General features: G+C 39.8%; 1 protein-coding gene across 1 annotated transcript in view; it reads left to right on the forward strand.

Annotated features, from left to right (window-relative positions):
• MAP1B (microtubule associated protein 1B) overlaps positions 1–22,729 on the forward strand; it is a 98,855-nt gene that overhangs the window by 63,558 nt on the left and 12,568 nt on the right. Inside the window, exons 2-4 of the mRNA XM_025205671.1 lie at positions 10,642–10,724; positions 15,047–15,187; positions 20,808–22,729. The exon at positions 20,808–22,729 is cut by the window's right edge and continues 24 nt beyond it. Of these exons, the coding sequence (XP_025061456.1) occupies positions 15,056–15,187; positions 20,808–22,729 (2,054 nt within the window). The 5' untranslated portion in view covers positions 10,642–10,724; positions 15,047–15,055. The remainder of the gene's footprint in view (positions 1–10,641; positions 10,725–15,046; positions 15,188–20,807) is intronic.

Below are 22,729 nucleotides of genomic sequence, written 5' to 3' on the forward strand. Positions count from 1 at the left end.
CCTAAAATGTGGCCTGTAGAAATACTGAGTGTTATCTTTTCTGTAAAATAAAATCTTGTTTGTATTTTTTGGTAATTACACCAAACTGAACTGTGAAATAGATCTTGCATTTCTTGAATAATTGAATAAGGTTAAAATATCAGATTATTTAAACTATTATAAAGGAAATTTCACAGGGCATTGAACTATAGTACCTATGACTTTTATTTTGTGGGGTCATAGATGAGTTCAGGTGAGGAAAGAATTTATGTATATATTCTAGGTGGGGAAGATAATTTTTAGAGCATACTTGACATTGCTTTGTTACCTTTCCTTTCTCTGGTTGGTATTGTTCCTGATGCAGATCGGGGCTTGGGACTTCGGAACTGATAAGTCGGCTCTGCATCACTGCAGTCTTCTGTCACCCCACATGATAGCTTCCAATTTACTCTCAGTTACTAGGGCAATATGCTGCCTGACTGAAAAACAACACTCCAAAGTCACAGGAAGTCTGAGGACTGGAATGTTAGAGCTGCAGTATTAAGTGGAAATTCTGAAAGAGTTTCCCTGCCATTGTCATTTTCTAGGTATTTAAGTTTGGGGGTGGGGAAACTATCACCCTGGAAGAAGGATTATTCCTAATAATGAAAGATTGATCATATATTGCAGTAACCTCATATCAGTATTTAATGAAATTATTGATTATATCTTAACCAGTTAAAACAACACCTATTTCTCTGCCTATATTTATTTTATGACAATTAATGAAAGTTAGAGTGAGAGGGTGGGATGAATTAGTTTTGTTGTTGTTTCTCTTCGAGGAATTTTCCTTTAAAACGTGAGAGCGGGGTTAGGGCTTCAGTTCCTATTTTCCATTGTCATATTTTTAGAGATAAAATAGCTTGAATGGTAAAGATATTATTTTAAAGTGATATACACGTGTTTGTAGTGAAGCAGTTGATTTCTGGAAAAATTGCTGTTATTCTATACTATCTTGCCCCTGACTCCATGCTGGCAGTAAGCGAATAATGTGATGTAGTAAGTACATCTAAAAAAGAAGTCATCCATCCAGATCCAGTATGGCATTCCCCCTAGTGGGACCATGTACCTCCTGTCTCAGGTGGAGGTCCTGTACACAGGTTAGAAACCTGCGTGAGCGGTGGGACTTTGCTGTCTGTGTCTCCCAGCAGATGTCTGGGTAGTTTAGGTCCCCCAAGACTACCGCCTCTTTAGCTTTTATGGTCTCCGTGAGCTGCCTCAGGAGCCCTGCATCTATTTCTTCCCCTTGATGTGGGGGTCTGTAGCAGACCCCTACCACCAAATCCCTCCTTGTTTTTGGCTGTTGAGGTCCCTTCCGACCCTAACATCTATGAATCTATGAATCTATGAATCATGTCACAGCATGGTCTGCTTGGACCCATAATTGAGCAGCATAAAGTTATTCACATTGTGATAGTTACCCCACGCTAGCTATCACAAGTTCACAATATACCTTTTCAGCTCAAAATTCAAAGCCTATCTGCGTGTGTCTGTGTGACCGGAGGGCCTAATGATGTATTTATTTTGTGCACACAAAACAGAAAGTAGCACATATAGACTGACCATGGCTTATATGAATATGGTACTGCCCAGCTCCATAAGAGGGCAGTAGAAATATTCTCTGAGGGTGCGTCTATATGTTGCCATAGGGTGACGTTGCTGTGGTGCTGCACTTTAGTAATTCCAAAAGACATACTGAAGCATGACCACTTCTACTGAACCGTGCGCATGGCACATGGTTAGATTTCACAGGTACGTCGCCATACTGGTGCACTATATTGGGGGAGTGCAACACTATGGCAACGTAGCTGCCAATCACGTGTAGACACACATTACGAATATGTCACGTAGCATGCCATACCGCAACGGAGTACATTGATTTGTCACCATAAGACAACTTATAGATGTGTCCTGAAAGCACTAGTGAAAAAAGGCAGGTAATAATTTAAACATGAGTTAACGGGTTGGGATCCCTCCTTTTTTTTTCTTAGAAATGCTAACATGTGGAAAACTGCATGATGTCTTAAGCTGGGTGGACAATGAAGTGGCTCACATCTTTGTGGTCATTAGCACAAGTGCAAAGTAGGCTTAAAATGCAAACCCTCTGAAGTGGCAGATTTTTACTTCTTAGTAATCATGTTTAAACTAATTTTTTTGGGGGGGTGGGGGGAGGGGTGGGGGGAAGGTTAGACTTTAAGAGAGTAGGTGACGGTCATATTGGCTATGGAGACTACAAGTCTTTTTGGCTCTGAAACCTGCCATTTTAAGATTGTTCTGATTAAAGCAGTGACTTTGTTCTGCATGTTCCTTTTAGAGGTAAATGAGTGCTAGTGAACAGTCATGTTAGATAATGAGTAGTTAGGATAAAATGTTTGCTGTTTAAAAAAAAAAATACACTGACCAGTGCTATCAAACCATGGAGAAACAGCTCTGTTCTCTTCACTGGAAACCATAGTGACTGAATTTGTCCAAAAGGCAGTGCTGGGATATCTGTCGCAGTGAGAACACAAGGTGTGGGACAGGGAGACTGACAGTTGAGTCTGAGCAGTGCCTGGGAAGGTGTCCACTTCTTCTTTTCTCCACACAGCTTTCTAGCCTTCTTCCCACAATACTTCTATACTGCCTCCATTGGCATGCACATTCTTATTGCTCACTCTTCCATATAAGGGTCTTGTTATGCAAGCTTCCCTTTCTTTTCCCCAGCCAGCCTGCTGCTCCCCCAATCGCCTGCATATCCCTTAATATTACAGGATCTCAAGATTCAGCTGCTTATTTGAAAGCAGTCATAGTGCCAGTGACCCTCTACCTTGCGCCTGTTGCAACTCTGTAGCTAACAGGCCTAGTGCACCAGTGCTGACTCTCCTTTTGTTCATCACCTTACAATTTTATTTGTTACAAACAATAAACTTTGGAGCCTGTGGCATTGCATGGACTAGGAATAGCCCAGTTCAGTAAAGGAACAGTTGGCAAAAGAGGTGGCACCTGGAAGACAGCTGTGCCTGACAAGAACAGGGAATGAGCAGAGACTAGGTATAATAGAGGAGGGAGGCAAGGTTGCCAGATGGCTAGCTACCTCCTTATTTCACTGCAGTCAGCTGGGTTGCTGGGATTGTGCCTCATAATTGGGAGAATCTTAGTGAACAGAGGCAGCTGGTTACCATAGTGTGGACTAGCATGAATGGGATTTTTGATTCCCCTACTCGCACTAGGATCTGAAACTAAACATAACCAGTATTGGACCCACCTTTGTGGAATTATTTTTTTACAACTCTTTACTATTCTTTACCAGAATGATTAGGTAAGGAAGTAAAGAGTGATAGCAAAACACTGTGTGCAGGGATCGTTGTCTTTTCAACAAAACTGCCTATAAAACAAATAATGCATTTTAATGTTTGGTAAATCAGAGCCTTCAGCTAAATGAAACAGATCAGTGCTTGTTCAAGATACTTTTCTTTAAGCAGTGTCAGGAGTAAACCCCGTTACCCAGGAGGTTTGTGATTTTAACTCATTGGTAAAGAGGTATTTCTAGACAGGAGACACTTTTGTTCATTTTTGGATGTGATAATTTTATTTGAGTGTTCTCACATATCTGTTAGTTTTAAACTGTCATGCCTCACTAGAGTTTTGGTAAAATTGGCAGTGAAGTGACCTGGGGTGGATTTGTGGATTTTTGTTCTGGTCCTAGGGTTTTGGGTTTGTTTGTCAGGCTTGTTTTGCATTTTACATGTTGTCAATTTTCATTTTGTATTGTAGAAATTACAATAAAACAGAAATAAATATAAAACATTCCTTTGAATATTTTTAACAGTATTTAGACACAGGAAGGTTTCAGTGAGGTGATCCAGACTTATAATAGAACATCTTAGAACCAAAATTTCTGAAGAACTGTGTGTGAGAGAAAGCTGTTCTTGAAGATGAGAAATGATTATTATGGGTGATAATTTGCTCCAAGACAGTAACTAATGGGGGGAGGGGGTGAAAGGTCAACAGTTTGCTTCTACTAGACAAATGACAGTTCTTTGACAGCAAATTAACTGTCGCATAAAGTTGGCAAATGGTGCAGCAAATCAATATTTAGTGAGAAAACTTGATACAATCAATCTGCTAATCAACAGTGTACATAAAATTAATTTGATTTACTGTGTTTAGTTTACTTCAAAAGATTTCACTGGGAATTTGTCAAACTGCTGTAAAGACCCCCAAAAGTATTCAGGTAGTGAAGTGGTTATTATAGCTTTCCCTGCAGAGCTCATTCTGTAAGGCAGCAAGTGTTGTATTGTTTCAAACTGAAATCTACAACTATGAAAGTCTATTGTGGTGGATGGGGAGGGAAGGGGCATAGGTGGGGCAGATTGAGGTCCCCATGGTGAGGGAAGAGTGGAGCTGGTGCAGGCGCTGCCCAGCTGGGGTGGGGTGGGGCATGGGACAGAGCTGCAGCTCATCCAGGGGCTGCGGGGGTGGGTGGCTCCTGCCTCTGTGTGCACCCCGGGAGGGCACGGGGGGGCATGTGCACCCCCCCCATATGCCCGGGCTGGGTCCAGGGCTGGGGCTGCACCAGGCTCTTCCTGGTTGGGGTGGGGGGCTAGGCTGGGCTGCACTTGGGGTGGGCGGTGGTGCTGCTGGGAAGGAGGGTTGAGGGGGCTACGGTGAATTTTGGGGTGGCTGCAGCCCCCCCATAACTCCCCTCCCAGCACCGCTGCCTGTTACTGCTTGCCCCAACCCAGCCCCCACCAGAAAGAGCCCAGTGCAACCCTGGCTCCAGCCCGCAGCAGCAGCTGCCCTCCAGCTGAGCAGTGCCTGCCCCATCCCTTGCCTGAGCCCCACTTCCTCCCTCACTGCGGGGCCCTTGAACTGCAGGGGCCACACCCCTTTCCTCCCCGCTCCCCTTCCACTGCAACAGACTTACCAGCTGCATGCAGCCGTCCATGCTGTATCGGAAATCAGATCAGTATCGGCCGATATGCCTTCTTAAAAATCGTATTGGCCCCAAAAATCTCTATTGGTTCACCCCTAGTAGCGGGAATATTTTGTGGGCCTCTTCTGGGGGGCATTAGAAGAACATAAGCCCATTAGACAAACTACTACTCATAGTAGCAATACAGTCCAGTGTTCCAAACAGAGAAACCCATTAAACTGCAGGGAGACTAGCCCAAGAGATTTAAAAAAAAGATCAAACACAGAATTCTCTTAAGAGTTATGTTAGATTTAAATCTGAAGTGTCTACTGTGCACATATCAAAATGGTTTAAACAATGGGAAAGAAAATAATAACACCTTGCCGTCAATTTCAGTCTTTCAGATCTTTGTCACTGTTGGAATGCTCTGGAGTGATTGCAGAGCTGGCTGTTCAGAGCTGTCCTGCCAGCTCAGCATCCTAGCAAATATAGATCTTGTTTTCATGCAAAACTGTGTAAAGTACTGTCACTCTCACATTCCACTTTATGTGGGAGTTCACAGTGGAGAAGAGGATTTCTTCATCTTTGTACCATTTGCCTAAGATTTGGGGAAATCATAGGGTCAAATTCAGTCCTGGAGGAACCAGATAATTCTTGATCAACTGAAACAGAGATAAGCATAGCAACATTAGAGCTGAATTTGGCATATTCTATTTTAGTCTTTGTAATTCCGTCTCCTGTCTCCTGGAATTTGTGAAGACTCCTTTCCAGATTTTTATTTTCCAAAAATAAAATGCTAGCATTGTTGGAAGAAGTACTTGCTGACTGCTTTGTAGGAGCATTCTGTAACACATGCAAATAGTCTTGCTATCCTTATGAAATGGCTAATTATTATACAAATCTTTTTTAAAAAAGTCTGCAGATCAGATCCTTCATCCTAATTACTAAATGGACTACCTCAATTTTTTCCTTTGGTATCTATATACAACCTAGGGCAATTTGTTAACTGCTTTTTAAACTGGTCTGTTTCTTCAGCCAGTTGGTTTTGTGTTTGTTTGTTTAACAATTAGACTTGAAGGTTCTCCCTTTCTTTTCCAGAAACTTTACAAAAATGGGATAGCCACTTTATCAAATGAATGGTTGCAGTTTTTGTTAAAATGTAGGAGAGCTAATTTAAAAAAAAAAAAACTTTTCAGAGAGGGTCCTTACATATTCTTGTTCACTTAATGGCATACACCTCAGGCCACCCAGTCTGTTTTCAGCAAATAACCACCTCAGTTCCTCTGCTGTGATACTTTTATTCTGTCAGATTGTGTTGCTTGTATAAGAGCTTAATATTTGTTTTTCCTGATTCTCATCCTAACCAAACATCCTGAAAATTCTTGTTGTAACAGTAGCAATCCTCCGTAAGTCTGTTTCTTTAACAAAAATCTTGACTTTTTCAATAAAGGGAAAGAAGATTTTTACGAGTTAGTTCATGAGCATCTCCACAGTTACACGTGTGACCATATTCATTTCACTAAAAGGAATAACAGTGTGAAGAGACATTTTTTGGAGTTTTAAGTTAACTGACTGAAAATTGAAAGAGTTTTCAAGAATGTTTCCATGATTATGAAGTCTTGAGCATTTTTACTTGGAATTTTTTTTGCTAATTGCTTCAGCTGCTGGGTAGTTATCCCTGCTGTTTTATATCAGCTTGTGAGGGAATTATGAAAGGAGAAAGCTGATGGTTTCTGGTTGTAATGGAACCTAATATAGCCAGATAGTTTGGGACTCAACATGATTTGTTAATACATTTCTTCTGAAAACAGTAGTGTCAAAGAGAGTAGCTGATATGGACAAATCTTGTTTGACTGGAGGCATGAAGGCACTTGGTCACAAATTTTCTGTACCTTATACCCAAAACACATACATTTTAGGTATACCTGTGCCCTTGACCCTAAATGTTCAGAGTTGTTTATTAAATTTACCTAATGGGAAATGAGCATTGTGTAACTCACAGTGTTATATAGCCCAGACATTTAGTATTTGTGGTTTGTTAAAAATCATTATCAATGATGATCAGCATTCAGTTAATTTTCTCTAAGGCCAAACCAGATCACCAGTGTAAATTGCAGGAACTGTAATGAAATGAGAAGTTGGTTATCCTTATATTTGCTTATGTATAATTTACGGTGTGGATAATTGTATATCTTTTGAACCTTAATTACATATGTTAGCATCTAATCATAATCAGTGCAGTTTATTTTGTGACTATTAGAGTTAGTTGTTGTGTCCCAAATTATCATAGGAGAAATGAAGGACAGCAATTTGTTTTGTTCTCCCAAGACTAAAGGCAATTCAGTCAACTCTGCTTCATCTCTTCACTGAGGAAGCCAGCAGAATCACTGGCACATAAGATTGTGGAAGACCTTCTATGAGCTTCTGTAGTGAAGGAGCCAGATGAAAGTTTTACTGAATGTAGCTGTAAATCAGGGGTGGGCAATTATTTCAGGTGGAGGGCCGCTTGCCGAATTTTGGCAAGCTGTTGCCCTACTTGCCTTGATAGGTGCCCCATCCCCTGGTCGCCATCTTGGGACCAGAAGTCCCATCCCCTAGCCCCAGACCTTTGTCACCAGAAGCCCCTCACCCCTGTCCCTCTCCCCAGAAGTACTCCTTTCAGCAAGGGTTTGCCATCTCAGAACCAGAAAAATACCAAATTATACTCTAAAAGTGGCACATCTACTACAACATTCATTAATTTGATTTCAAAAAATATTTTTGTCCTGATTTACATGTGTTTGTGTAGTGTACATAGAGATGATTGCACAATAATTCAAAATGAAGTCTTACTCTTGTATATTGTTGGGGGGGTATGGTGGGTATGGATGTGTGGGGGGGTTGTGGGGAGAGGGTGGATAGGCGTGGGGGTGTATGTGGGGTGGGGGAGCATGTGGATATGTGTGTGGAGTGTGGTTAGGTATGGGGTACATGGGGGGCTGTGAGTGTGTGGGGGGAGGGTGGTTGGGGAGGGTTGTGGCATGTGTGGAGGGGGAGGGTTTGCTCATAGCGCCCCGTGGCAGGAAGAGCCCCTGCCAGCGCTCCTCCAAGCCTGGGCTCCACACTTCTGCTGCTTCCTGCCCCTGGGGTACCAGCGCAGCCCTGTGCTCCTGCTCGCAGCCACTTCCCCCTCTATCTGCCACCATTGACCTTCTGCCGCTTTCCCATCCTCCCTCTAGCTTGCCACTCTGGCGAGACTGCAGGACACAGCAGGAGCTGGACCAGCCTGGCCGGGACCACACAGAGCCAGCCAAGTATCGCAGGGGCCAGGCTGGCTCCTGCTGCATTCTGCAGCCCGGTGCTACAGCTAGGAACCATGTGGTGCTGGAGCAACCAGTGTGGGGTGGAGAGGTGCAGTGGCAGTGGTGGGCAAATGGCTGTGGCAGGTGGGGGCAAGAGGGAATGAGCATGCACTCAGCAGCAACAGGTGGGCAGGAGCATGGGGCTGCGCCAGTGTCCTGAAGCCAGCACGGCACAGAGCTGGACGGCAGGAGTGTGGGGTGGCAGCTGGCAGGGGCTTTGTGGAGCTGGACCAGGCTGTGCTACCAGAGTGAAGGGGAGCTGGATCAGCTCCAGAGCCCCTGCTGGCCCAGGCTCTGTGCTCCTGCTGCCCCACTCCGGGCCCCACTGGTCCTTGATGTCAGGAAGAGAGGCTTTCCTTTCTTCTTTGCTTGCACAAGCACACATACGCATGCTCTTTTTAAAATTAGATCAATAGAAAAAATAGTTGGTAGGTAAATCTGGATTTCTTTACACATGCTGGATTGTTAGCCAAGTTTTCATCCAATCTCTCCTTTTATTTTAAAATATTTCATTCTTGTCTTTTTTTCACTTTTTATCATGTCTGTCCTCTCTCTGTTCTTTGCATAGTCTCTCCCTGTATTTTATTTCTTCCCTTTACCATTTTTTTCTGACACAGGGGCTTTCTTTTATTTTTTTTTAGTTTTTGGCTTTTTTCTGTTCTGCTCATTACTATAATCTTCCAGTTTTAAGGGTTGTCTGGATTTCTGATGTTACTACCCATGCTGTAAATATCAGATTTCTAGTCTGTTTCCCTTTGGCAGAGAAAGATGTGTGTGGCTTTCTCCAAAGATCGTTAATGCTACTCCATGATCAACCTAAAAAGAGGGTCCTTGAGAAGAACATTTTTGGGTCAGATGTGTTGCCTCAGCAGTACTCCCAGGCTCTGCTGGCCCAGAGAAAGCAAGACCAGGTTAAGTCCCTGATTTTGCTGGTTCTGCCACTTGGTTGCTGCTGGATGGTGTCTGCCCTTTCTCTGTACATTTCATCACAATCCCAACAGCTGTTTGCATTTCTCTCTCACTTTTCCTCATTTCATTCCCTTTTGTGCACAAGCCATAATTTTTTCCACTTCTTTCCACCCCTTCCTCATTTCTTGTATGGTCCCTCAAGGTTGTTTTTCTTGCCAACAAGAGCTCCCTAGAGGCACCCGCAAGACAAGCAGTATGTTTAAACTGACTTTAGCTTAGTTAGTTAGCTCTTCCCTCCCTGCTGGCTCCTAGGCATAAGAACGATATGAAGGAGGCCATAAATATGAAATTCCTCTGCTACGGCTGAAAGAAGAGCTCTGGGGAAATGCTACATGCAGCAGTAATATTGCAGAGAACCTGTTGTAGGTGAATCTTTGTAGTGAGAGAGAAGAGAGAGGAGGTATAGGAAGCTATTGCTACTTGCAGCCCATGCTGAATGAATGCTGGGAAGTGATTCCAGATATGCAGTATTTTTTCTTTTAAGGTTTTTAAAGTAGGAATTTTTCTAACTTGGTCAATTGGTGTTTAAATATGGGGCTCCTTGCACTTACTTTTAAGTGCAATTAATAAATTAATTAATGCTGCTGCTTGCAGGAGACAGTTATTCTGGTTGTTGGACTAATTGCTGGCCGCGGGTTCTAAATGACAATACAGCTGCTAATTAATCTTGCTGCAGTTCTCACAGAAAGTAATACTGAAAAAAACATGCCAATTACCATAAGAAAGAAAATGTTGAGAGCCCTGTTGTGTTTTTCTGGCATCCTCTCAGTCAGATGAATATCACTATTAAATACAGAGACAGACTAACTATTAAATATGAAAGCCAATGAGCTATGACACAGCACCCACACCACACCAACTTTATTTGTTTAGAAACCAGTATATTGTATGTCTGTTTATTTTTGTTTAATAACATTGCCTGTTTCTTCATATAACAGAATTACCAAGACAGACAGTCCTACAAGTCCAACAAAGTTTTTTAGAATACTGACAATATTTACAGAGTGCTAGATGTGAAGGGACTTTAAAGACTTTGGGCCAGATCTTAAGACACTAGTATCAAATCAAGCCCATGACTTCCACCCAGACAGCACTTATAATTTAAAGCAGACAGACTTATATTTACAACATGGAATTATTCAAAGACAAAGGATAGTTGGAAGGAATGCATGTCAGTGCTGTTGGCTGTTTGCACCCATTGCTTTGAAGAGGTAGAGAGGTGGGCCTGACTGATCAAGAACATTGTCAGCATCTAAGAACACATAGGCAGGCAGCAAGTGTCACTGCCACTGCACATTATTCTGGATGCCCCTAGAACTATCCCACAGATCAATCTGTGCTTACGTTAGAGAAGGTGTTGGCTTTAACTTGGTAAGGTAAACTGGAATATTAATTTTTCTTCTCTCTAATTCCTTACAGGTCAGAAAATCCTTCATCACAGAAGTGATGTCTTAGAAACTGTAGTTCTGATTAACCCTTCAGATGAAGCAGTTAGTACTGAGGTAAGTCATTTGGAAATGTATTATTGGATCTTTCCTAAAAGCACCATAAGTGAATTAGATGAGAGTTTCCTGATCGTAGATAAATTAACATTTTTTTTTATCGGTGAAACTGCAGTCTTTGCTTCTTTCTCCGTCTTGTCTCCCTTTCTCATAATGGTAATTTAAAGGACATAGAACAGAAATACTCAGACTCCTGTTCTCAATGCTAAATTTCCAGTAACCTGCTAAACTCCTTTTAGATCAAAGGGAGACAGCTGGAATGAGCGCTTTTCTGTTTCTTAGCATCCTTCCTCAGCTTCTTCTGTATGTCTATTTTAAACTTTAAAGAATGAGTGAAAAGAAACCAGGTCATCTGAGACTGTTTTAGACTTTTGAGAATGATTGTCATCTATATAAAATCTTTCCCTTAGAAAATCTCATGCTACAGGTAACAGAATCTGGAAGCTGTCACAGAACAAGAGATATAAAACTCCCATATACTGATTCTAAGAGGGACAAAAAACTGGCCATGCAATTAGAGATTGCAGGGCAATTTAACACCTTGTGGGATCAAACCATTCTTTGACTGAACATAAAATCAAAGAAATTTTTGCAGTGAATGAATGGTTTAAAAAGGTAAAATCCACAAATATATCCTGTTGTTGCTAGGGATGTGGTTTTGATTGCCATAGAATGCTAAACTTGATTTTTTTACCCATGTTAAGCAATGTTAAATAACAAGGGGCACATCAACACATGCGCTTTAATACACAGTAAACTATTTTACTGCATATTAAAGCATCATGTAAAAAACTGTGTCATTATGCTAATGCACAGTGAATTAATATATTGGGCATTAAGCATCCTTAAAAAGTGTGCAAATGGAGGTACATTGGAGGCGCTAAATTTAATGTGCCTTAGAAAAGGTGCATTAATGCACATGTAGACGTGTCCAAAAAGTAGAGTAAAACAAACACAGTCTTTAAAGCTTTAAAACCCAGGAAATCTTTGATACAAGGTCCCTTATTTCCCCTTTCATTGTGTATATGGAGGCTAACTGAAAATGTTTTAAATTGCATCAAATGAACTTGAAGAGAAAAGAGAGTATCAATTTATGTGGTGGTACTTAGATTCTGCTATTAGAGTTCTGGCTCCATATAACAAAGCAAGTCAAACTAGTACAGAGGAGGAAAGAAGAAAAAGGTAGGAAAATATGGCTTCTGTCCCTGATGGTTTTAGTTCAGTTGATGGATGACTACAGAGGGAGCAGCTGGCAAGCAAGCTGACTAATGACTTCTGAACTCTGGCTTTATTCCTTTAAGCTCTGGAAAATGTTTGGCTAGGTTGTTCTTAATTTTCTATGACTGGTTTGTGGGAGACAAAGGTTCCTTTCCTCCACCCCCAAGATTGGGCTACTCTTTGTTGCATTAGGCTCCCCAAGCTAGTCACTGCCAAAAGTTTTATGTTTAGATTTGTCTTGGCTGGCATTGACTAGCATTGTCTAGACTGTCATTAGACAAAAGACAGAAAGAATGATAAGAAAGAGAGAGGAGGATTAAAGCAGGGATAGGTCTAGCCATTCTGCACACTCCCTCTCAGTATAGCAATCAGCAACCTTAGGTTTGCATCCTAAGGTTACTCTGAGCAAGGCGAGGTCATCCAGTTCCATCTCCTGACATAACCAGGTCAGAATCCATCAGGAGAAAATCAGAAGACCCTTAGTGTGATTGAGTCCCTGAATTCTGTTATGGGCTGATGATGAGCATATTGGTGGTACACTGAGTAACATGCTTCCTAAAACTCCTACCACATTTGGTAAACTTGCGAGAGCTTCCAGAAAAGAAAATACCAAATACTTTGGCAGTTTTGATAGGGCAAACAAAATGATTACCCTGAAATCTATATGTACACTGCTCTCATTTTTAGGCAATAGACAAACATACCTTTTAACTGCTTTAAAAGGGGAGAAGAAGGAACTGCCCCTGGGGAGTGGGCATCAGCTGTTATGATGTAACTGTTGCATCTTTATGCTCCTGTAGAGATACAAGTCAGCTAAATTGCTATAATTTCAACCCTGAATGAGACTGGGCTGGCTTTGCTACACTTATATCACTAGGGAAGCATTCAGATGTAAGCTGTAACAATCTAACTGTTAAATCAATATAATTTGATATTGATACAATTGTTACATTTGCCTAGAATTCTAGATTCTGCTTTGCTGCTCTAACAATTTTGTAATTTTACTACATCTTGAAGACTTCTAATCAGCTCATCCTATGGGCTAAACAAACTTGTTTCTCACCTTGTCTTTAACTTAACACTTGTCTTTCTTTTACATGTTGATAGATTCAAATAACAGCTTGTTATTTTTCACCTACTTCTGTCTGCAGTTCTATTTAACGTTTAGGACTTCTAGGATAGGGTTGACCACAACCTATTGTTTCACCTTACTTTATTTTAAAAGTAGTGGTCTGAAATCAGTGCATGAAATCAGTGGTTCTCTCCAAGAAATCTTTATTATACATAGATACAGAATTGATGTTCTTTCATGTATATCATACATTACATTCTGTAATCCATAGGCATTTGCTTACTTTTACCTCTGCTATTATTCTTGAGCTCTGTAGAGCCTCTTTGACCAGCACTTAATAAAAAAGGTTGAGGAAAATTATGTGACAGTCACATATCAGTGATTCACAAGTCAGGAAGTAATTTTATTGTTGAAAAAGTTGGTGGGTTTATACATAATCTGGCAGACTGCCCAGAACTGCTGCCAGTAAAGCGAGAGAAAATAAAAAGGGAAGCTAGTTCTCCAATGGCTTTAATACATCTGAAACAGATGAGATTTGAACAACGTACATCAGACAACCGGCTGCACTTATCAATGTTCTCTTCTGAAACAGAAATAAATTGAGTTGATCCACTGGGATATTGTTGCATTTTTGTCACTCAGCACAATTAGTGACAAGTCAGCATTTGGTCTGCTTTAATTACAGGGACTCTGTGCTGTTAAGGTTTGGGGCCATTTATTTAATAAAATAAAAATGGAAGTCTACAATAGTTGATCCATACTCTTCAATTCCCCCTTTCAAGCCATTCTGAAAAGCAGAGTAGTAGAACAGAGATATAGGTCAATACTGCATCCTTCCTAGCATGAGACAGAATAATTTAGAGTGATTGATTGCTTAAAAATCAATATATAAAGTTGTAACACTAGCTTGCTGGAGAGCTGAGGTGATTATGTTGTTTCCATAGAGATGAAGGCTTGTAGCAATAGGCATATCCACACAAAGCTGTCTCAGGTCAATTTTCCATATTTATTCAATATGTAGTCACTTATTCCAGAATAGGAGTGTATCTTGTTCTGATTTAGCTTAATCCACTTGGAGAGGAAGAGCTCTTGCATTTTAAATTTACCTTCTACCTTAATCTGAATTCATTTTCACATATTGACAAGGCATGAAAAATAGTTTCAAAAAATGTACTCTGCACTACAATATTTTATATAAAATATAATGGTTTTCTCTAGGTTACAAGCTTTGCTCTGACAAAAGACTCTCGGGTATTACCAACACTGACAGAGCAGCAGTCAGATACTATCAGCTGTTGGGAAGGCTGGCTTGACACTGAAAAGTAAAGAAAGTGTATGCAGCAGCTATTTTCAAAATCAAAGTTTTCTGTCTGTGGTGAGCTCTCTTGAATCCACAAACAGCCACATAATTTACCAATGTATATTAAAAACCATATTCTGCCTGCACATTCTAACAAGGTGTAATATCTACTGTTAGCAGTAGCATGCTGACAGTCAGTAACTTCTGTATGTTTGACATGTTAAAGTATGGCTGAACATTGTAGAATGTGACTGTTCATGAACCCCTGACAATTTTGCATTGACAAAACTAATTAGTGAATATTTCCATTTATCCCTTTCATTTTTCTTCAGAATAAATTTTCATTTTTGATGACATTTTTCTAGCTACAAGGCAGGTAATGCTGTACATTGGAAAAAGAAGAGTGTTCCTTCCCAGAGGATAAGCAAATAGAAGGGTCATTTTTTTCTAGCATACAGCAAATGCTGATGTAATTCTACTAAAATTCATTGAGAATTGCACCAAGGGTAAAACTTGATCCACCAAATTAGTTGTTTTTCATTAGAATTTTCCTCTCTGCTCCTTTTTTCACTGTCTTTTGGAAGTAGAATGGTAACCTGGTAAACGTTGACTTCACCTTAGAAGTTGAAATAAGTCTGAAATTAAATGAAGAGGAGCTCCCCTCCTTATAGCAATGTTGGAAGCACAGCAGTTACATCCATTGTTTTGCCTTTTCTTTGTTCTTTACCTTAGGTCCGCTTAATGATCACAGATGCTGCAAGACACAAGCTTCTAGTACTAACAGGACAGTGCTTTGAAAACACAGGAGAACTTATCCTCCAGTCAGGATCTTTCTCTTTCCAGAACTTTATTGAGATCTTCACTGATCAAGAGGTGGGTATTGAGAAGTATATTTCACTACATTTCCACACAAGGACCTTTATGTTTAGGATCATTAAAATGGCCACCTTCTCTTAAAACTAGCATTTGTAACTTAACATGGATGCTCATTAGTTTTTTTCAGACAGTTTCCATCAAACTGTTTAAATAATTAATCAAACTTTGCTTTTGATGTAAGTTGATTAATAGCACAATTAAATTTTAATTTAGCATACTGCATTTAACTTTAAGACATAAAAAATAGGAAGCCTCTTAACAAATGCATGAGGAAACTGCAAGGTCTAAAATGCCTTGCTTGCCTATTTAACACAATTTTACAAAGCAGTTCAATGAATTTTGAAGCTTTGTTTATATTAATATCATGCCTGATGGTATATAACTGATATGTGACATTACAGAAGACAGACAGCAGTCTGTCGGGTTAGCGATTAGCATGCTTATTATCCATCTGTTATTTTGGTGTGCCGCATTTAATATTTGACAGGTAAATCCTAAAAAGCTCATAAATATAGGCCAAAAATTATAAGCAGTAAAGAAAAGGTATTGAGAGATTTAATTCTGTTTGTTTCTGCACTCATCATTCTGTTGTCTTACTTAATGTACTGTGTCTGGAAGCTCCCATAGGGCAGGAAGCCATGGTAAACAAGCTGTCAAACTTAATCTGGCTGTTGTATAAAAGCGTATATTTAAATAAATGATAAGATTTCATCACTGGAAATGTATTTTCCAAAGTTAAATGGTACTTTTTCAGTAAAGTGTGATTTGAAAGTCCAGCCCTCAAAATGAGCAATGCATATGGATCTTGTGGTCAGAGTTTGCTCAGTCTAGTTTGGCTCTTAGTTTCCTGCATTCAGCTCCCATTGACTTAAGTGGAGAGAAAGCTGGGCTCAGATTATCTTAGGCCAATTTGAGAGCTAGAAGTGGCCATTGGGTTAAAGAATTGGCATCACATAAAAGTGAAGAAGCCATTGTAAGCTGCAAAGCTTTTTCAGATGATTAATAAAACATTGCCATTTTAAAATTGTATGGAAATCTAAAGCCAAAGCTTACCTTTACTGGTAGAAAACCCAGCTGTGGGCTCAGGAGTGGAGGAGTGCCAATTGCCTGGTCATGGCAGAGGTTGTAAGAATGGTTAGGGTGGTTGCCAAACTAGAGGGATATGCTCTACTGCCCTTTGAAAAGAGCTCTTGGCTAGATTCTGCTCATAGCCCTTTGTCTGCGATCTGATAGGAGCCAGGTCATGCTCCTTAAGTGGCAAATGGCTCCTTTCAGGGGTTGTGATGTACCTGCTAGCATTTTTGATATAGAGGAAGAAAAGAAAAGATCTCTGTATCTCCTTGCCCTATTAACACAGCACAGGATAAGGCTTGATGGCAAGTTAAACATTTTTGCTTCTATTATTTGGTCTAAATCTGATCAAAAATCATGTAATCTTCTTCCCATTGGATAAGTAAACATTTCCTTTCAGCTGGGGAAAAGACTTTCCTTCTGTCCTGTTCAGAATTCCACTTTGGTCTCAGAACTATCCACAGAGAATGCCTGTCATGTCACTTTTACCTTCTCTCTCCTCAGATCACGGTAGATATCCAGTGTCACAGCTCTTCATAATAGGAAATTTATTTTTTGGTGAGATTGCCCCATGTCTGAAACTATTCCATTGTGCCTTTTATCAGCAGTCACTGGTTTGCTTCCCCATCAATGACACCCTAAACTTTGAGGAATCTGAAAGCTTGAAAAGATTGGCAGAGTTCACAGATACCTGTCTTTGGCATTACTTTTGCCTCAAATCTGAAGAAGAATGTAGGCAGTTATATCTCTGCTAACTCATTTTTGATAGTCAGAGTCGCATAGGAGTAGCTGAGAACAGGATCTGGTACAACATCTCTAAACAGAGGTAATGGATCAAGTTCTTTCCCTTTCACTCTGAGGCTGATACAGTCTCACCAGTGTGATTGAGGAGGCCTCCAAAAATACTGTCAAGGAATTTAAAGACGGAACCACTGTGATGTTCTTTACTGGCAAAACTGAAAATCTATGCGAGTATAGCCTCCAGACTCTTGACTACCTAAAAATGCTCTCTTCAAGATTTTCACTCCTCTTTTTTAACAGTTTGCTTAATTCAGAACTCAAGAATTGGCAGACAGAATCTATCTAATCTTAAGTTTTACCATGGAGCCTACATTTTGAGAGAGCATAGTCTGGTGGAGTCACAAAATGTAAAGCACAGACTGGTACAGTCTGTTAGTGCTCTCAAATAGGAGTATCCATCCCGCTTTGCTTTTCTATTATATCCAAAATTTCCTTGTTTCAAACTCACCAGTCCTTCCCAAAAGGAATTCTATTGTTGACTCATTGTGGACTGATCTTAAAAGTTTAATGGCTGATTAGCTTCACCTGGCTTTCTGCTTTGAAGCAACCTCAATTTGATTAATAAAAAAAGACATTACATAAACAAATTTTGGGAGCAAAAAATATTAGACTATTCCTGAATCTCTTCCCAAGAACAGCTCCATTATACCATTCCAAACTCAGATAGAGCCTTCTAGATGCAATTTATCAATCCTGCTTTAAAACCAACTCTTACATCAAAGATGTTTTTCAAGAATTCTTGATGTTGTCCCTCCCCATTGAAGAGACTTGTCTCTAAAACAGTCACCAACTTTTAAAATCTGTGCCACTAGTAGCATAATGCTATCTCATATATTTATTTTTACCAACACCCAGGGAACAAACAAAAATAATTGTGAGGTTCAAATATGCAAGCAGCCAGTACCAAAACTACTATGCACGTATTTAGCTTAACCAAGAGAGGTCTGTCTTGTGTTGGCTGCTTTTAGCCTTCCTTTTTTCTATTAAATCATTAAAATGGTTCTCATGTTCTCCTTTTATCCTTTTTTGTCTTCATTCCCCTCATTTTTTGACCTTGTCTCTGATCTGTTCCAAGAAATACTATATCCTGATGTTTGGATAAGATTATTTATTCTCCTGAAAGATGTTTTGCATACTTAGTGAGCGTATCAACACATGCACTTTAATGCGCACTAGCCTATTTTACTGCTCATTAAAAGGTTGTGTCAAAAAAGTGCTAATACGCTAATGCACAGTAAAAATAGGCTTAAAAAGCATGTGCTTTTGCTAGTGTGCATTAGGGAAGCCTAATACACATTTATTTAGTACCTCAAATTGCAGGTGCTAAATTTAATGCACATTACACAAAGTCTTTGTTGAATTTTACCCTCACTAAGTGCTGAAAACTATATGGCACAACCAAAAGGAGACCAAGAAACACACCAAGTCTATTGAGCTTCACTGTAATTAAACATCTAGGCCCTTAACATTAATTCTGTATAAGCTTCCCCCTCCCCTCCCTCTTGGTAATACAGTTTGTACCAGGATTTTCAGCTTATTCAAGTATAGTCTAATCTAAATCATTTTTACAAAAAACTTGTTTTCTGGATTCAAATGATTATTGACTCTCTGCAAAGAGCTTTGCAATACTTTGCAAGACGTTGTGTAAAGTTTGGTCACAACATCTACACTGCATTGACGTTTGGTCTCCATATTCATTATTTGATTGAATTAGTGTAAAAAAAAATGTTTAATATTTTTGAGCAATCGGAATAATTTTGAATGCCAGCTATGCTTGTCAGGAGTAAACTGAATTCCACTGCATATGGCTAATTTACAGTAATGTGAAAAAAGCTTTTGAAATGGAGTGATTATTAGCTATGATTGAGTTGTGAATGATTAGGGACTAAATCTGGAGGCCATTATTGGGTGTTAATACTTCTTTTTAATGATAGGAAGCAACTGAATTTCAGTGAGGCCCACATAACTGTTTCTAGCATTCTAGGATTTTGTGACCTACCAATATAGACAACATGCATGAATACAACAATCAGAACTGCTGGATACCCTCAGGAACTTAGGATCCCCTTTCTCTTTTGGTACTGGTTTTAGTGCCGTTTATTTCAGTTCTCATATCAGACACCAAAAGGTAGCAGTACTGTGGTCTCCAGAACCACTTCACCATCTAGTTATTCTGTCCAGCCACATGTTTTCACTCACAAATCGTGTATCTTGGGATGTCTTCTAAAAAGTGACTGGTTGCTATCGGGTCCAGAGATAAGATTTCTGGCTTTGTGGGATATGAGAATTTAAAAGCCAAGTAAGCGCTGGTGCCAAATTTTGTCTGTGGATACACGCATACAACTACCATTGACTTCAGTGGGAGGCCACCGTGGGCTCATGCATGCCATACCCAAGATGCTTCAGCTATTTCATAGCTGTACTGTTTTCTTAAGTCTGAGGGCAAAGTAAACATGAAATTTGTCAGAGAAGGTTTGAAATATTATGTGCTTCTATTTTCTGTTTACTAATCTGGAATCATCAAATAGATGTCTGTAATTCAGACTGGAACAGAACAATGGTTTTTTGTACTAGACCACAGGGCTTCTTATTCAAGCAAGCCTTCATTTCAGCATCAGCTTGCTGAATGCTGTTAAATACTGGTTTAATCAATGGAGTTATTCTAGATTTATCCTTCTTGTAAAAGAGCTTGGAACAAGGTCCATAATTTTTTAATCAAAATATTTCCTGAAGTATTTTTAACCACGAACACTCAGTTTTAGTTCTTTCTGTAGCTATGAATTTACATATGTATTAGCTGATACATGTTCTGTTACACAAAGATTAAATGATAACATTAATATTAGTATATAAAGGCTGTAAATTAGTAGCTGTTGCATTATTTACTTATGGAAATATTTTGATACCAACTTTTTCCTTCAAAGACCGTTTATTTGCAAAATGTATTCGTATTTCACTAAGAATATGAGAAGCTGCCCCTATGTCCCATATTTCAAAAACTGAACAATATTAAAAATAGTTGAGGACAAAACCTTTTTAATTTTGAAGCTGTAAATCAGCTCATAGTGCTGTCAAGAGCTAGCCAGCAGCTAAGCTAATTTTGGAATGCTGCCTGCTGTTCTGGAACCAGACCATTCAAAACGTATTATAATAAATATTAAATTGCAGAATGAGTTCTACATTGGGGTGGTGGAGGAGGACGCCGCTAGACCTCAGCTTTAGATGGCAAGCTGGGTTAGGTGCTACTTGGAGCTTCTATGGGGTTCAGATACTTAGTGCCTTGTAAAAAGGGCACAGTGTGTGCTCCCTAGGTGAGAAGCTTTGTTGACCAGTTAGGAGAAGAGGAGCACATCACAGCCCATTTGCAAAGAAGAATACTTCTGGCAGCAGTAGGCCCAGGCAATCCTTACAGTCCCTGAATGTAAAGATTCCCGTGGCATCCAGTCCCTCTGCAGAAAGAGGGGGACAGATCTCTTAGTGCCCTTCTCTTCTTTAGAGCACTCAGAAGGTTCCAGGCACAATCTGGCCTTTTCAATTAAAAAAAGTACAGGAACGTTAGTGACAGATTCCTTTGGCTCCTAGAATGGGCTACAGTCAAGTACAAAAGAGAACATAAGGGAATACTTTGTTTTTAGTTTGAAGCTTATAGCTAGTACTTTGCTGAAGACAGCCTTGCTCTTTGACATTTATATTATTAAATATACATTTACACTGGCTTTTGTTTCTTCTTGTTTTATAATGATAGATTGGTGAATTATTGAGCACTACCCACCCTGCCAACAAAGCCAGCTTGACTCTGTTTTGTCCTGAGGAGGGGGATTGGAAAAATTCAAACCTTGACAGACACAACCTTCAAGACTTCATCAATATTAAACTCAATTCTGCCTCCATATTGCCTGAAATGGAAGGACTTTCCGAATTCACAGAGTATCTGTCAGAATCAGTAGAAGTGCCATCACCCTTTGACATTCTGGAGCCACCAACCTCAGGAGGTTTCCTGAAGCTGTCAAAACCCTGTTGTTATATTTTCCCAGGTGGAAGAGGGGACTCTGCATTGTTTGCAGTGAATGGATTCAATATGCTTATTAATGGAGGATCTGAAAGAAAATCCTGCTTCTGGAAACTTATCCGACATTTGGACAGAGTGGATTCAATTCTGCTCACACACATTGGAGATGATAACCTGCCAGGAATCAACAGCATGCTGCAGCGAAAAATAGCTGAGTTAGAAGAGGAACAGTCTCAAGGTTCTACCACCAACAGTGACTGGATGAAAAATCTAATCTCACCAGATTTAGGAGTTGTATTCCTCAATGTACCTGAAAATTTGAAAAACCTTGATCCAAATTTTAGGGTAAAAAGAAGTGTAGAAGAAGCTTGTTTCACTCTCCAGTATTTAAATAAATTGTCCATGAAACCAGAACCTCTCTTTAGAAATGTAGGAAATGCAATTGACCCTATTATTTTATTTCAGAAAATGGGAGTAGGCAAACTTGAGATGTATGTGCTCAATCCAGTCAAAAACAGCAAAGAGATGCAGTATTTTATGCAGCAGTGGACTGGTACAAGCAAAGAAAAAGCTGAATTAGTGCTTCCAGCTGGTCAGGAGCTAGACATTCCAGTATCCTATTTGACTTCTGTTTCATCATTGATTGTATGGCATCCAGCAAATCCTGCAGAAAAAATTATCAGAGTTCTGTTTCCAGGAAACAGCAGCCAATACAACATTTTAGAAGGACTAGAAAAACTTAAACATTTAGATTTCCTTAAACAACCAATGGTCACCCAAAAAGACCTAACTGGTAACATAGCTAGTCCAGCAGTGAAACAAGCCAAGTTGAAACAACGAACAGACAGCAAGGAAAGTCTCAAACCTGCCACAAAGACACCACCAGCCAAGGCTATCAGAAAAGAGTCTAAAGAAGAATCTCCTGAACCAACAAAGCCCACTCCTGCAGAAAAGCCTCAGAAAGTCGAAATCAAAGAAAAGGCCATGGTGAAAAAAGAGAAACCAGTAAAAGCAGAGACAAAACCTGCAGTGACAGACAAAGAGCTGGCAAATAAGGAGGAACAGTTAGTGAAATCTGAAGTTGCTGAAAAGCAAGCAGCAGATGTTAAACCAAAAGTTGCAAAGGAGAAGCCAGTGAAAAAGGAAGTGAAAGTAAAAGCTGAAGAAAAGAAGGAGGAAAAAGAAAAACCAAAGAAAGAAGTTTCTAAAAAAGAGGAAAAAACACCTCCAATGAAAGAGGAAAAGCCTAAAAAAGAAGAAGTCAAGAAAGAAGTTAAAAAAGAAGTGAAAAAGGAAGAGAAAAAGGAGGCTAAGAAAGAATTAAAGAAAGAAACTCCTGCAAAAGAAGCTAAGAAAGAGGTTAAAAAAGAGGATAAGAAGGAAATTAAGAAAGAAGAAAAAGAAACCAAAAAAGACACCAAAAAGGTTCCAAAAGAAATGAAGAAAACACCTGCTCCTTCAACCGAAGCCAAAAAACCAGCAGCAAAACCTAAACCACAAAAGAAGGAGGAGCCTGCTAAAAAAGAATCTGTACCTGCTGGAAAACCAAAGGAAAAAGGAAAAGTTAAGATGACAAAGAAAGAGATCAAAGTCAGTGAAGCTTCAGCTACCATAGCTGCAGTAGGAGCAGCTGCCACAACAGTAGCAGCAGTAGCAGG

The sequence above is a fragment of the Alligator sinensis genome, unplaced genomic scaffold (genome assembly GCF_000455745.1).
Source record: "Alligator sinensis unplaced genomic scaffold, ASM45574v1 scaffold274_1, whole genome shotgun sequence".
Lineage (NCBI taxonomy): Eukaryota > Metazoa > Chordata > Crocodylia > Alligatoridae > Alligator > Alligator sinensis.